Source organism: Coregonus clupeaformis, unplaced genomic scaffold (assembly GCF_020615455.1).
Source record: "Coregonus clupeaformis isolate EN_2021a unplaced genomic scaffold, ASM2061545v1 scaf0172, whole genome shotgun sequence".
Taxonomy (NCBI): domain Eukaryota; kingdom Metazoa; phylum Chordata; class Actinopteri; order Salmoniformes; family Salmonidae; genus Coregonus; species Coregonus clupeaformis.
In genome coordinates this window covers 47131-63702 of record NW_025533627.1, presented here as the reverse complement: position 1 = coordinate 63702, position 16572 = coordinate 47131, and the positions used below count along the sequence as shown (strand labels likewise).

The 16572-nt window shown below is 46.9% G+C and overlaps 1 protein-coding gene across 2 annotated transcripts in view; it reads right to left on the bottom strand.

Moving 5' to 3' along the window:
* LOC121555695 (protein-tyrosine sulfotransferase 1) overlaps window positions 1-16572 on the bottom strand; it is an 89833-nt gene that overhangs the window by 52243 nt on the left and 21018 nt on the right. For both annotated transcript variants that reach the window (XM_041869526.2, XM_041869527.2), the window contains exon 2: window positions 14964-16042. In XM_041869526.2, the coding sequence (XP_041725460.1) occupies window positions 14964-15844 (881 nt within the window). In that variant the 5' untranslated portion in view covers window positions 15845-16042. The remainder of the gene's footprint in view (window positions 1-14963; window positions 16043-16572) is intronic.

Sequence of the window (16572 nt, the reverse complement as noted above, 5' to 3'; positions counted from 1 at the left end):
TTATGGATCCCCATTAGTTCCTGCCAAGGCAGCGGCTACTCTTCCTGGGGTTTATTATGGATCCCCATTAGTTCCTGCCAAGGCAGCAGCTACTCTTCCTGGGGTTTATTATAGAGTGTGTGTGTTAGCGTGTGTATGCGGCTCTTCACAGTCAGCGTTGTTCCATAAAGTGTAGTTTTATATGTTTACATATTTTTTAAATCAAGATTCTACTGCTTGCATGAGTTACATGATGTGGAATAGAGTTCCAATGTTGTCATGGCTCTATGTAGTACTGTGCATTTCCCAGAGTGTGTTCTGGACTTGGGACTGTGAAGAGATCCTTTGTGGCATGTCTTTTGGGGTACGCATGGGTGTCTGAGCTGTGTGCTAATCGTTTGAACAGACAGCTCGGTGCTTTCAACATGTCAATACCTCTCACACAGACAAGTAGTGATGCAGTCAATCTCTCCTCTACTTTGAGCCAGGAGAGATGTACATGCATGTTATTGATGTTAGCTCTCCGTGTACATTTAAAGGCTAGCCGTGCTGCACTATTCCGGGCCACCTGTAATTTGCTTATGTCCCTCTTTGTGGCACTTGACCATATGACTGGGCAGTAGTCCAGGTGTGACAAAACTATGGGCTGTAGGACTTGTTTTGTTGATAGCGATGTCAAGAAAGCAGAGCAGTGCTTTATTACGGACAGACCTCTCCCCATTTTAGATACCGTTGCATCAATATGTTTTGACAATGACAGTTTACTAAACCAGGGTTACACCAAGCAGTTTAGTCTCCTCAAACTTCTCAATGTCCACATGATTCAGTTGAGGTTTAGGGTTTATGAATAAATTATTTGGTCGCAAATACAATGCTTTTAGTTTAAAAAAAATATTTTTTAGGACTAGCTTATTGCTAGCCACCCATTCTGAAACTGACTGTGGCTCTTTGTTAAGTGTTGCAGTTATTTCACTTGTTGTGGTGCTGACATGTATAATGTTGAGTCATCAGCATACATAGACACACAGGCTTACTATTGAGGGTCAAAATACCCGTGGGGTCAAAATGATCACAAGAACGGTGAGCAAAAATCCCAGAACCACACGGGGGGACCTAGTGAATGACCTGCAGAGAGCTGGGACCAAAGTAACAAAGCCTACCATCAGTAACACACTACGCCGCCAGGGACTCAAATCCTGCAGTGCTAGACGTGTCCCCCTGCTTAAGCCAGTACATGTCCAGGCCCGTCTGAAGTGCATTTGGATGATCCAGAAGAGGATTGGGAGAATGTCATATGGTCAGATAAAACCAAAATAGAACTTTTTGGTAAAAACTCAACTCGTCGTGTTTGGAGGACAAAGAATGCTGAGTTGCATCCAAAGAACACCATACCTACTGTGAAGCATGGGGGTGGAAACATCATGCTTTGGGGCTGTTTTTCTGCAAAGGGACTAGGACGACTGATCCGTGTAAAGGAAAGAATGAATGGGGCCATGTATCGTGAGATTTTGAGTGAAAACCTCCTTCCATCAGCAAGGGCATTGAAGATGAAACGTGGCTGGGTCTTTCAGCATGACAATGATCCCAAACACACCGCCCGGGCAACGAAGGAGTGGCTTCGTAAGAAGCATTTCAAGGTCCTGGAGTGGCCTAGCCAGTCTCCAGATCTCAACCCCATAGAAAATCTTTGGAGGGAGTTGAAAGTCCGTGTTGCCCAGCGACAGCCCCAAAACATCACTGCTCTAGAGGAGATCTGCATGGAGGAATGGGCCAAAATACCAGCAACAGTGTGTGAAAACCTTGTGAAGACTTACAGAAAACGTTTGACCTGTGTCATTGCCAACATAGGGTATATAACAAAGTATTGAGAAACTTTTGTTATTGACCAAATACTTATTTTCCACCATTTTTTTCCCCACTGTAGCAGAGGTTGTAAAAGCTGCACTGAAGTCCAACAAAACAGCTCCCACAATATTATTATCAATTTCTTTCAGCCAATCATTAGTCATTTGTGTAAGTGCCGTACATGTTGAGTGCCCTTCCCCTATAAGCGTGCTGAAAGTCAGTTATATTAGTTTACTGTAAAATAGCATTGTATCTGGTCAAACACAATTTTCTCCCAAAAGATTACTAAGGGTTGGTTACTGGCTGATTGGTCGGCTGTTAGAATCAGTAAAAGGGTGCTTTACTATTCTTGGGTAGCGGAATGACTTTTGCTTCCATCCAGGCCTGAAGGCACACGTTCCTGTAGGCTTAGATTGACGAAACAGCAAATACAGTAGGAGTGGCAATATAGTATGCGATCATCCTCAGTCATTTTCCATCCAAATTGTCAAATCCCAGGTGGTTTGTTATGGATGGATGTGTAGGTTCAGAGTTTGGTCAGTTATGCGATGATGTGTAGGTTCAGAGTTTGGTCAGTTATGGATGGATGTGTAGGTTCAGAGTTTGGTCAGTTATGCATGGATGTGTAGGTTCAGAGTTTGGTCAGTTATGGATGGATGTGTAGGTTCAGAGTTTGGTCAGTTATGGATGGATGTGTAGGTTCAGAGTTTGGTCAGTTATGCATGGATGTGTAGGTTCAGAGTTTGGTCAGTTATGCATGGATGTGTAGGTTCAGAGTTTGGTCAGTTATGCATGGATGTGTAGGTTCAGAGTTTGGTCAGTTATGGATGGATGTGTAGGTTCAGTTTGCTGTTGGCATGTCATTACTACATTTGCTAATCTTGCCAATGGAAAAATAATTAAAGTTGTTAAGTTAGTTGCCTTTTTGCCCAAAATGTAATTTAAGCGTTTTAATATCATCCTTTAAATTATTTATCTTTGTTTCATAGTACAGTTTTCTTATTTTTGTTTAGTCACATGATTTCTCAATTTACAGTACATTTGCCGATCGGCTGTGTAGACATACTTACAGTGCCTTTAGAAAAGTACTCACACCCCTTGACTTATTCCACATTTTGTCGTCTTACAGCCTGAATTAAAAATGGATGAAATATCTATGTTTTCCTCACCCAACTACACACAATAATCCATAATGACAAAGTGAAAACATGTTTAGAAATGTTAGCAAATTCATTGAAAATCAAATACAGAAATATCTAATTTACATAAGTATTCACACCCAAGTCAATACTTTGTGGATACACCTTTGGCAGCAATTAGAGCTGTGAGTCCTTCTGGGTAAGTCTCTTTCTACACTTGGATTGTGAAACATTTGCCCATTATTCTTCAAGCTCTGTCAAATTGGTTGTTGATCATTGCTAGACAACCATTTTTCAGGTTTTGGCATAGATTTTCAAGTAGATTTAAGTCAAAACTAACTCGGCCACTCAGGAACATTCACTGTCTTCTTGGTAAGCAACTCCAGTGCAGATTTGGCCTTGTGTTTTAGGTTATTGTCCTGCTGAAAGGTGAATTCATCTCCCAGTGTCTGGTGGAAAGCAGACACAGGTTTTCCTCTAGGATTTTGCCTGTGCTTGGCGCCATTCCGTTTCTTTTTTTATCCTGAAAAACTCCCCAGTCCTTAACGATTACAAGCATACCCATAACATGATGCAGCCACCATTATGCTTGAAAATATGGGAGAGTGGTACTCCGTAATGTATTGGATTTGCCTCAAACATAACACTTTGTATTAAGGATAAAAGGTTAATTGGTTTGCCACATTTGTTGCAGTATTACTTTAGTGCCTCGTTTCAAACAGGATGCATGTTTCGGAAATATTTGTATTCTGTACTGGCTTCCTTCTTTTCACTCTGTCAATTAGGTTAGTATTTTGGAGTAACTACAATGTTGATCCATCCTCAGTTTTCTCCTATCACAGCCATTAAACTCTCTAACGGTTTTAAAAAGTCACCATTGGCCTCATGGTGAAATCCCTGAGCGGTTTTCTTCCTCTATGGCAACGGAGTTAGGAAGGATGCCTGTATCTTTGTAGTGACTGGGTGTATTGATACACCATCCAAAAGAGACATTAATGACTTCACCATGCTCAAAGGGATTTTCAACGTCTGCTTTTTTTGTTTACCAATAGGTGCCCTTCTTTGACAGGCATTGAAAACCCCCCCTGGTCTTGGTGGTTGAATCTGTGTTTGAAATTCACTGCTAGACTGAGGGACCTTACAGATAATTGTATGTGTGGGGTTACAGAGATGAGGTAGTCATTCATGTTAAACACTATTATTGCACACAGAGTGAATCCATGCAACTTGTGACTTGTTAAGCACATTTTTACTCCTGAACCTATTTAAGCTTGCCATAACAAAAGGGGTTGAATACTTATTGACTCAAGATATTTCAGCTTTTCATTTGAATGAATTAGTAGAGATTCAGAAAAACATAATTCCACTTTTGACATTATGGGGTATTGTGTGTAGGCCAGTGACACAAAATCTCAATTTAATCAATTATAAATTTAGGCTGTAACAAGAAAAAAAATGTCCCTCTCAAACATACCAATTTTCAATTCTTCATCAATCCACAGGGATTTAACAGTTTTTACAGTCATTTTCTTAAATGGGTGCATGCTTATTAGTTACTAGATTAAACAATTTCATAAATGCGTCAAGTGCAGCATCTGGTTGCTCCTCATTACACACCACAGACCAGCACATATTTTCTACATCTTCAACATAGGAATCACTACAAAACCTCTTGTATAACCTCTTATACACTATATAAGGCCCAGCCTATGGAACTTTCCTAGATATGGCTACTATATTGTGATCACTACATCCGATGGGTGTGGATACTGCTTTAGAGCAGATTTCTGCGAGATTAGTAAAGATGTGATCGATACATGTGGATGATTTCATTCTTGTGGTGTTTGTAACTACCCTGGTAGGTTGACTGATAACCTGAACCAGGTTGCAGGCACTGGTTACAGTTTGAAGCTTTTTCCTTGAGTGGACAGCTTGATGAAAGCCAGTCAATATTTAGGTCACCCAGAAAATATCCCACTCTGTATCACATTCATTATCAAGCATTTCACACATGTTATCCAGATACTGACTGTTAGCAATTGGTGGCCTATAGCAACTTCTCACAAAAAAATAGGCTTTAGGTGAGGCAGGTGAACCTGTATCCATATTACTTCAACAGCATTTGACATGAGACCCTCTAAGCTTTACAGGAATATGATGGAATATAAAAACAGCCACACCTCCACCATTTGCATTCCTGTCTCTTCTGTAGATGTTATAAACCATGTATTGCTACCAGTGTATCAAAGGAATGATCTAAGTGGGTTTCAGAGATCACCAGTATATGAAGGTTACCTGTTATTAGCTACATATGTTAATGTGGACAAAATCTTTGCTTTTTTCTGGGATGCTTGATTGTTTTTATTGCTTTACTGGGAGGCTTACAGTGACATTTATATTTGAGCTGCACACAGTGGGCTTCCTACTAGGGCAATCTGTCTCAATGCTAACAGTATAACTCAGGTTCATAGGCACATGATTTCTGCTGACAATAGCTGTTGGATTGACAGAGGCATTCAGGGGAGTTAGAGGAACATAAATTAGGTTACTTGCATTATGACTGACAACACTCCTGGGACAATGTACATTTGCAGTAGCACTACGACAACTCAGCGACACAAATGGTAGGGATTATCTGAGCAGGGCTTAGATCACTGATAAGTAATTGTCTCAATGCTGCCTTGAAATCCGAGGACAGGGTCCAGGTACCAATATTATTTGGATGGACTGTCATTCCTGTAAAGCATCTTCTGTTTCCAAAAGGTGTCAAAGATATCTATAAAAGGGCTAACAGAGCTACAGTAGTCTTTTAGCCAGATCAGTAATGCCAGTAGTCTGCTGAATCTTTCACTGCCACGGCCCAGCGATGGCACAGGGCCTGACATAGTTGGCTGCTTTGAGTCTTTCAAAGCTAGAATCAGTTTCAGCAGGTCCAAAACGAGCCCTCCTATTGCGGAGGATCCGAACCAGAGGTCAAATCCCCCTGGGTTGGAAACCAGGTAGAGGACGATGGATGGCGCGGCCAGGGGGCGAAGTGGTTTGACGTCTGGATTGGGCTTCCCCCAAAGCCAAAGAAGCCCTGTTCATCATCAGACCGCCGCCTTCCATTAGTCTGGTGACGGGTGACATGTTTCCATTGCTGGATAGTGGGATCGGAGCCTGTGGCATCTGCCAAGGCCTCTAGAAGCGTCGGTCCTGCTCCATTTTCCACAGGCGGTGGAGACTTCCCCCGGGGAGAGGTCCCTGTGAAGCACAGGCCAGTCAGTCAAAGAGTGATAGCAGGGCGGTGATACTCACCGTACCGAAACGACGTCAGCCTGAGGTGTAGAGAAGGTAGGCGGACGTGGTTTCCCCAGAAGATTGTGCAACGCAGAGATTTGCTTGCTTAGAGTAGACAACTCGGGCCTATAGTCCTCCGCAAGTAGGCAGTAGGCATTGAAAAGTCAGTCGAGCCACAGTGTCCCAGAAAAGAGCATAGTAAACAACTCCTACTATGCAGGAAGTGCTCGTCTCATCTTCTGGCTGGGGAGGCCTCAATTAAAAAGAAGAGGCAGTCCCAAATCGGGGAAATAAAAGCAGCTATCTTCGTTATGATGGCTAGCAGCTTAGCTAGCTAGGTAAGGTTAGCAGCTCTGTCAAGCAGGCTTCAAACTGTCTGTTAAGCGGGATTCCGGGACAGAAAATAGCGATCCTAGCTGTTAAAAGCTAACCGCGTTGCGGAACCCATGCAAAAACAACTGCTGTACTAATAATATAAAACTTAGATTGGCTACATTTAGTCAAAACAACAGAGTAGCCGAGTGTTTCCAGCATTCAGCAGCGAACCGTGATGACATTGGTGTCTGGGTTTCTGCCTCTCCATCCCCCTCTTTCTGGGTTTCTGCCTCTCCATCCCCCTCTCATTGCACCTCTCTCTGGGTTTCTGCCTCTCCATCCCCCTCTCATTGCACCTCTTTCTGGGTTTCTGCCTCTCCATCCCCCTCTTTCTGGGTTTCTGCCTCTCCATCCCCCTCTCATTGCACCTCTTTCTGGGTTTCTGCCTCTCCAGGGCTCTTGTGTTGTACTTGTCATACCAGGGGAAGGGTCAAGAAGAGTACACAGCTCACAATCTCTCCCCAGAATAACAAAACTGGCTACACTGTGTGTGTGTGTGGTGAATATTTCTTCACATCGCTACAGTGCCCAGAGAGCATTCCTAAGAGATATGGAGAGGAGGCCTGAACAAGGACATTTGGCCTCTTCCGGAACACTCCAGAACACTCTCCAGAACACTCTAGGGCCCTTACGGTTTTGTAAGGAGGCGGAACTCTTCACTGTGCCCTCATGTAGCAGCTAATCCCTTCAGTGTTTGAAGGGTACTCCTGTATCTCCCATAGTCTAACAGCTAGACCATGGCTTGCAACCTCTAGCCCAGGGATGGGCAACTTTGATGGGGGTGGGGGCCACTAAAAATCTGAAATCATCACAAAGGGGCCGCAGTGGCTCGCGGGTCTGCAACCCACATCCATACACACACATACATGCAGTCAGTTGGTGGTGGTGGGGACCCCTTCTCTTGCTCTGTTTGCTGAAGTGTAGAGACCTCGTTGAATTCAAAATAGGTAAACGATGTATTGTAACAGTAGCATTTGGACAATAGTTGACCAAGTACAAAGTTAAGTATTGTATCACGTTGTATTTGTTTACAGAGAACTACTAATTTGGGGATTCCCTCTCATTTCTAAATTGAGTCTGTTTTTGGGATTGTGCAGCAGATGTTTGAGTCTGGGCTCTATTAGGGTGATCCCTTTAGTGCTGTCTCAGAGAGGGCCAATATGGAGCCAACCAAGAAATCAGACAGACAGCTGGGGTAAACAACTGGGGGATGAGAAGAAAAAAAATACGCACCACAGAACAGTTCCCCCTTCTATCTTTCTCTCTCTCAATCCCCCCCACTCTCTTTCTCCCTCCAGCTCTCTGATCCTTTTCCCCATTCCTCCCTCCCTTTATCTATCCACCCATCCCTCTTTTATTCCATCCCTCCCTGGAGCGTAAAGAAAAAAAATATTTACAATTAATGAGGTAGTTCCCTGTCGGTGCTGTCCAGTTGCTGCTGTGGCATGTCCCTAGGAGGACGGTGTGTGTGTGTGTGTGTGTGTGTGTGTGTGTGTGTGTGTGTGTCTCTCTCGGAAGATGCTGCCTGGCTTCTCTATGGACCACAGCACCATTGTTTATATACTGGTCAGCTTAATGAACTAAATCAATACAAAAACAACCACTCTAGTCCCCCAAGATCCTCCAATAATCACGACCCAATGCAATGCAAATAGTCTGGGTAGACATTTGATTAGATGTTCAGGAGTCTTATGGCTTGGAAGTAGAAGCTGTTTAGAAGCCTCTTGGTGCTCCGGTACCGCTTGCCGTGCGGTAGCAGAGAGAACAGTCTATGACTAGGGTGGCTGGAGTCTTTGACAATTTTTAGGGCCTTCCTCTGACACCGCCTGGTATAGAGATCCTGGATGGCAGGAAGCTAGTCAGGATGCTATCGATGGTGCAGCTGTAGAACCTTTTGAGGATCTAAGGACCCATGCCAAATCTTTTCAGTCACCTTAGGGGGAATAGGTTTTTTTCGTGCCCTCTTCACAACTGTCTTAGTGTGCTTGGACCATGTTAGGTTGTTGGTTATGTGGACACCAAGGAACTTGAAGCTCTCAACCTGCTCCACTACAGCCCCGTCAATGAGAATGGGGGCGTGCTTGGTCCTCTTCTTTTTCCTGTAGTCCACAATCATCTCCTTTGTCTTGATCACGTTGAGGGAGAGGTTGTTGTCCTGGCACCACGGCCAGGTCTCTGACCTACTCCCTATAGGCTGTCTCGTCGTTGTCGGTGATCAGGCCTACCACTGTTGTGTCATCAGCAAACTTAATGATGGTGTTGGAGTCGTGCCTGGCCATGCAGTCATGAGTGAACAGAGAGTACAGGAGGGGACTGAGCACGCACCCCTGAGGGGCCCCCGTGTTGAGGATCAGTGTGGCAGATGTGTTGTTACCTACCCTTACCACCTGGGGGCGGCCCGTCAGGAAGTCCAGGATCCAGTTGCAGAGGGAGGTGTTTAGTCCCAGGATTCTTAGCTTAGTGATGAGCTTTGAGGGCACTATGGTGTTGAACGCTGAGCTGTAGTCAATGAATAGCATTCTCACATAGGTCTTCCTTTTGTCCAGGTGTGAAAGGACAGTGTGGTACGCAATAGAGATTGCATCATCTGTGGATCTGTTGGGGCGGTATCAGTATGCAAATAGGAGTCGGTCTAGGGTTTCTGGGATAATGGTGTTGATGTGAGCCATGACCAGCCCTTCAAAGCACTTTGTGAGTGCTACGGGTCTGTAGTCATTTAGGCAGGTTACCTTAGTGTTCTTGGGCACAGGGACTATGGTGGTCTGCTTGAAACATACTCAGACAGGGAGAGGTTGAAAATGTGACCTCTGACCTTGGGTAGCGTTTAGGAGGCGTTCAAGAGTTTGCAACGTTTTGTAGATGGAAATGATGACGATCTGACATGGCTTCATGTTCTTCCTTACATAGCATGTCTGTTCTCTATAAAATATTCTGGCCCGCTTTAAACAAATTATAACTTTTAAAGGCTTAATGAAGTCTTCATTATCCCTTTATAAGATAATGTAGACATTCAGAAGTAAATGTCATGCTATTCTCTGGATTGATAGGCCGCAGATATCTGGCTGGTGAACTCCCAGTCTGGTTGCTTCCCAAATGGCACCCTATTTCCTATGTAGTAAACTACTTTTGACCAGACCCCATATAGGGCTCTAATCGAAAGCAGTGTACTACATTGTGAATAAGGTGTCATTTGGGAAGCAGGCCCTGTCCCTGTCCCTGTCTCCCCCCCGTAAGCATGGCCCTGTCCCTCTCTCTTTCCCCCCATAAGCATGGCCCTGTTCCTCTCTCCCCCCCACCCCCACCCCCACCCCTTAAGCATGGCCCTGTTCCTCTCTCCCCCACCCCCACCCCCCACCCCCACCCCATAAGCATGGCCCTGTTCCTCTCCCCCACCCCCCCACCCCCACCCCGTAAGCATGGCCCTGAGCCCAGCAACAGCTTTCAGGTCATTGGGCAAATCTCCAAACTGCATCTCCTCCAAGAACCTTTGTTTTATAACGACGCTAATCTGAAAGAGTTGTACAGAGTGGACACAGACACAGCATACCCAGACAGACGTTGTGTTCCAGAACACTACATAGGGAATAGTGTGCCACAAACACAGCATACCCAGACAGACGTTGTGTTCCAGAACACTACATAGGGAATAGTGTGCCATTTGGGATGCACCCAGACGGTTGGAAGATGTCACAGCCTTTTATCATTACATGTCATTGGATGTCATCTACCATAGTGCTTTATGCAATTGTGTTAAGAGGGCATTCTTTCTGTCCAGTGTAGAGTGGTGGGGGTGGTGGGGGGGGTTATCTGTCCAGTGTAGAGTGGTGGTGGGGGGGGTGTTATCTGTCCAGTGTAGAGTGGTGGGGGGGGTGTTATCTGTCCAGTGTAGAGTGGTGGGGGGGGGTGTTATCTGTCCAGTGTAGAGTGGTGGTGGGGGGGGTGTTATCTGTCCAGTGTAGAGTGGTGGGGGGGGTGTTATCTGTCCAGTGTAGAGTGGTGGGGGGGGTGTTATCTGTCCAGTGTAGAGTGGTGGGGGGGGTTATCTGTCCAGTGTAGAGTGGTGGGGGGGGTTATCTGTCCAGTGTAGAGTGGTGGGGGGGGTTATCTGTCCAGTGTAGAGTGGTGGGGGGGGTGTTATCTGTCCAGTGTAGAGTGGTGGGGGGGGTTATCTGTCCAGTGTAGAGTGGTGGGGGGGGTGTTATCTGTCCAGTGTAGAGTGGTGGGGGTGGGGGGTGGGGGGTTATCTGTCCAGTGTAGAGTGGTGGGGGGTGGGGGGGTTATCTGTCCAGTGTAGAGTGGTGGGGTGGGGGGGGTATCTGTCCAGTGTAGAGTGGGGTGGGGGGGGTTGTTATCTGTCCAGTGTAGAGTGGTGGGGTGGGGGGTGGGTTATCTGTCCAGTGTAGAGTGGTGGGGGGTGGGGGGGGTGTTATCTGTCCAGTGTAGAGTGGTGGGGGGTGGGGGGTGGGGGGTTATCTGTCCAGTGTAGAGTGGGGGTGGGGGTTATCTGTCCAGTGTAGAGTGGGGTGGGGGGTTATCTGTCCAGTGTAGAGTGGTGGGGGGGGGTGTTATCTGTCCAGTGTAGAGTGGTGGGGGGGGTGTTATCTGTCCAGTGTAGAGTGGTGGGGGGGGGGGGGGGTTATCTGTCCAGTGTAGAGTGGTGGGAGTTGGGGTTAATCTGTCTAGTGTATTTGTATTTATTAGGAATCCCCAATAGCTGTTGCCAAGGCAGCAGCTACTCTTCCTGGGGTCCAAACACATTTGCTTATAGGGATGTCTGCTCTTTGTTGCCCATCAACTTAGGGTGCATAAGGGATCAGCACTACTTGACAGTAACGTAAGGTCCTTCAGAGAATGACAGTCTGTGGCTGGGAATAGAGGGGCATTTGGGACATAGAGCCAGAGAATGATTCTGTTGAACTCACTCCTCTGACAAGAAAGATTTGGAAGATTGCTGCTTCCATGTCTGTTTCCAGGATCTTCTCTCTTCCTCTCTGATCCTTCACTTCCCCCCCCCTCTTCCCTCTCTCCATCCCTCCCTCCTTTCCCTGCTGTCTGTTTCTTCACAGTTAGCTCTGTTCTGCACCAGGATGCCTTTCCCTGCTGTCTGTTTCTTTACAGTTAGCTCTGTTCTGCACCAGGATGCCTTTCCCTGCTGTCTGTTTCTTTACAGTTAGCTCTGTTCTGCACCAGGATGCCTTTCCCTGCTGTCTGTTTCTTTACAGTTAGCTCTGTTCTGCACCAGGATGCCTTTCCCTGCTGTCTGTTTCTTTACAGTTAGCTCTGTTCTGCACCAGGATGCCTTTCCCTGCTGTCTGTTTCTTTACAGTTAGCTCTGTTCTGCACCAGGATGCCTTTCCCTGCTGTCTGTTTCTTTACAGTTAGCTCTGTTCTGCACCAGGATGCCTTTCCCTGCTGTCTGTTTCTTTACAGTTAGCTCTGTTCTGCACCAGGATGCCTTTCCCTGCTGTCTGTTTCTTTACAGTTAGCTCTGTTCTGCACCAGGATGCCTTTCCCTGCTGTCTGTTTCTTTACAGTTAGCTCTGTTCTGCACCAGGATGCCTTTCCCTGCTGTCTGTTTCTTTACAGTTAGCTCTGTTCTGCACCAGGATGCCTTTCCCTGCTGTCTGTTTCTTTACAGTTAGCTCTGTTCTGCACCAGGATGCCTTTCCCTGCTGTCTGTTTCTTTACAGTTAGCTCTGTTCTGCACCAGGATGCCTTTCCCTGCTGTCTGTTTCTTTACAGTTAGCTCTGTTCTGCACCAGGATGCCTTTCCCTGCTGTCTGTTTCTTTACAGTTAGCTCTGTTCTGCACCAGGATGCCTTTCCCTGCTGTCTGTTTCTTTACAGTTAGCTCTGTTCTGCACCAGGATGCCTTTCCCTGCTGTCTGTTTCTTTACAGTTAGCTCTGTTCTGCACCAGGATGCCTTTCCCTGCTGTCTGTTTCTTTACAGTTAGCTCTGTTCTGCACCAGGATGCCTTTCCCTGCTGTCTGTTTCTTTACAGTTAGCTCTGTTCTGCACCAGGATGCCTTTCCCTGCTGTCTGTTTCTTTACAGTTAGCTCTGTTCTGCACCAGGATGCCTTTCCCTGCTGTCTGTTTCTTTACAGTTAGCTCTGTTCTGCACCAGGATGCCTTTCCCTGCTGTCTGTTTCTTCACAGTTAGCTCTGTTCTGCACCAGGATGCGTCCCAAACACCCTATTCCCCACGAGCCTTGGCCAAAAGTAGTCCATTATATAGGGAATAGGGTGCGACTTGGGATGCAGGCCCATAGGGAGGCACATGAGGGGAGCCAGAGGACAAAACGAAATAGGAAAAGTGGAGGGGAAGAACGGAGCGGAGGAGAAAAGAGAGATTAAATATGTATTCAATAATGATATTTACCAAAATGAAAGACATTGAGAGAATGACTTGAAGAGATGGGGAGGAGGGGGGGGAGGAGGGGCGAGGGGCAAGGAGATGGGGAGGGGGGCGAGGGGCAAGGAGATGGGGAGGGGGTTCCTCTAAGATGAAATGTGCTCAGTGGACTTGGACCGTAAGCTTTTTATTAAAAAAAACATGAGCGTTCTCATCGGCAGACAATAACAAAAGTGGAGCCAAATTTCTGCAGGGGACATGGAGGGGTGGGGGGGCTCATATGGTCCTACGTGGCAGGAGGTGGAGTGTGTGTGTGTGTGTGCGTGCGCGCGCGTGTGTGCGCATGCCCCACTGTGTTTCCTTGAAGACTTCCAGAGGCCGACCTCCACATTACAGAACCAAAACAACACTGACACGAGTCAGGGCCATTCTGAATCGCTACCATGGTCAGAGCTTTAAGTCAGAGTCCCAAATGGCTCTGTATTCACTATATAGTGCACTAATTTTGACCAGGCCCCAACGGGAATAGGGTGCCATTTGGGACACGGCCTGAGAAATGGGTTAGGACATTTTTTTAAAATCTCTACTCTGTAGCTGACTAATGAGTGAGGTTTCTCACCGAGCTCCGCTCCAGGATGATGAATACCCAACAGAAGGACAGTAAATTCATGTTTAAAGGCCTCCTGGAAACACACGGCTGTTTGTTATACATCATTATTATTTCAGGGCCTGTAGAAACTGACCTGGAGTAAGAAATGTGTGTTATTGGCTCTGTATCAACAATAAAGTTTACTACTCAACTACTAGACTTGCCGTCTACTCAACTACTAGACTTGCTATCCTACCTTCTCTCTGTGCCATCACCATTTCCTCCATCTCTCACCCCTCTGGGAAGAACAATAGTGTAGAGTGCGAGCGAGAGAGCGAGAGAGAGAGCGAGAGAGAGAGAGAGAGAGAGAGAGAGCGACGTGGACCAGTGCTAACTTGTCTCACTGCACCAGGAAGGGAATGTAGTAGGTAGAGCCTGACCCGTTCACCACTCACACCTTGTCAGCCTGGTGATGAATGGCGCTTGCTTCCAATAACTTTGTGCTATGGGTGTGTCCCAGATGGCACCCTATTCCCCATTGGCTCTGGTCAAAAGTAGTGAACTATATAGGGAATAGAGTGACATTTGGGATGCAGCCTATGAATCGACCACACCATTTAGCCATTTGACTACATAAGCAACATAGTGGAGGAGGAGACAGTGTCTTGTAAACAGGAAGCATCCCCATGGATAGCTGCTTGTTATTACTGCCATCAGAGCCAACGGGAACGTATTACATATCAGCGGCTTGGTGTGGCAGCAGAGCAGAACAGAGCAGAGCAGACAGCTTCCAGAACAGAGGCCTGTGTTCTAGAACCAGAACCATTTTGGGCACAAAACCAGATCCAAAATGGCGGCTGAGCTTCACTGAGAATGAGGAGTGGGAGAGCCACTGTGACCCTGATAGCTCAGTGAGGTGATGCATGGAGGTCCCCTGTAGCTCAGTTGGTAAGAGCATGGTGCTTGCAACGCCAGGGTTGTGGGTTAATTTCCCACGGGGGGGCCAGTATGAAAATGTATGCACTCACTAACTGTAAGTGAGAGCGTCTGCTAAATGACTAAAATGTAAATGTGGTCAGAAAGGTTGTGCCTGGCTGCTTCCTCATTTGGAGCCCCTTGTCCTAGTTTTGTAAAATCCTCGAAGACACTGGCTGCCCACACCTTGTCTCTCCACTAAATCGGGGAAGTATTCTAGAGGGTGTGCCTTTTTCCTTCAAGTCTGGTTTCACATAGGCTACAAGGTCACTGACCCCTGATTTACAAACTAATTGGGTTTACAGTTCACTCACTTTAGACACTGAAAAAAAAACTAGCAGGGAGGGAGAAATGCATGCCTGAAGTTCAGCAACATGCAGGCTCAGGGTACGCACACACACACACACCCCCCCAACACCACTACTTACTTGGAGAGGGAGACTCCTCCTGCTTTCCCTATGAGTTCCTCATGGTGAAGCACCGCCTCGTTCCAGGGAATGTCCAGGAATTTGAGCAGCGTCCTCATCCACTTCTCTGGATGGAGGACCAGCTGTTCATAATGCACCGGCAGACACTTGTCCGAGGCCTCCAGGCACTGAGTGTACATGGTCTCTATGGCCCTGTTCCACTTGGTCAGGCAGTCTCTGTAGCTGCCCAGGTCAAAGCCAGCGATCGTCACCTTCCGTGAGATCATCGAGTGGACCGAGGCGCGTCCGTCCCGGATCATCAGCACGAACTTGGCGTGCGGGAAGATCTTAGCCAGGTAGGAGAGGGACTTCAGAGCAAAAGGGTCCTTGTTACAGAGGAAGTTGGCGGGCTCGCCGTGCTTCACGATGATCTCCAGGAGGAAGGCCTGCATGGCGGCGTCCAGGACCTCGTCGGTCACCCCGGCCTCGTCCAGACGCATCTTCTCCCTCCCCGACCGCGACCACATCTGTTTCATGGCCAGGATACGAGGAATAACTCTGGTCTCCTCTCCACACCGCACCTCAGGGTGAGCATCCATCATGGCTCTCATCAACGTGGTCCCACTCCTGGGAACCCCTCCAATGAACACTAGGGGCATGTCCTTGTTGTAGACAAATGGAGCGGAGAGGTTATGTCCCCCGGGACCGGAGCCCCGCAGGATGGTGGAGGAGCCCAACGAGCCCCCCAGGACTCCCTGGCCCCCAGGCTGGCTGCTGCGCTCCTCGATGCGGTGGTGGCACTCCATGGCGTGGCGGCCCAAGTAGAAGACTGTGACTGAGCTGATGACCAGACAGGCCACCAGAAGGTTCTGCTTCAGCTTCATCATCATCATCATCACCATCTCAGGACCAGGGAGGGGGAGGATGGAGGTGTACCAGAGGAGGTAGTGTGGGAGTGGAGGAGGAGGAGAGAAGAGAAAGGGAACGGAGGGGGAGGAACGGAGGGGGAGGAACCTCCCTTCAAGGTTGGCGATGGGGGGCAGAGTGTGTTGTGTGTTCCCCGGTGGTCAGCGCTCGTCGCGTGCCCAGCTCCATCAGGCCTGGGGAAGGACAGAATAAAAATAAAACATAATATAATCAAAAAGCCTTTGTTGGAACAGTAGAACATGGCAACTTCAAATCAGATCTTGATAGAGATCTTGGAATCCTAGATCATTTGTACACTGCTGGAAGAAATCAAGCTATAAGGCTAGAACCAACAAAGGTTCAATGGCTCGCTTCATATATGGTCCTAAAAAAGGCTCTGTTCAGAAAAGCAAAACACCCTTTTTTTCAGCATTATACTGTACTGACCCATCTCCACAAAGAGAGCACAGTAAAACTATGAACCGAGCTGTGCAAGTTATTTTGTATTGTTATATTAGTTAAATATATACATTTGAAATGACCAAAGAATTCCTTATATCCAATGTAGGAATTACCCTGAACATATAATGACAAATACCCTCAGAGAAATGTAGGCTACAGAAGAGAAGTTCCACTTTGACCTCAAAAACCAGTAATGATCACATTCCCTCTGTCTGACAAGGTTATGCATCTCACGCCAAAACCACTGTACAACTATGGTGTA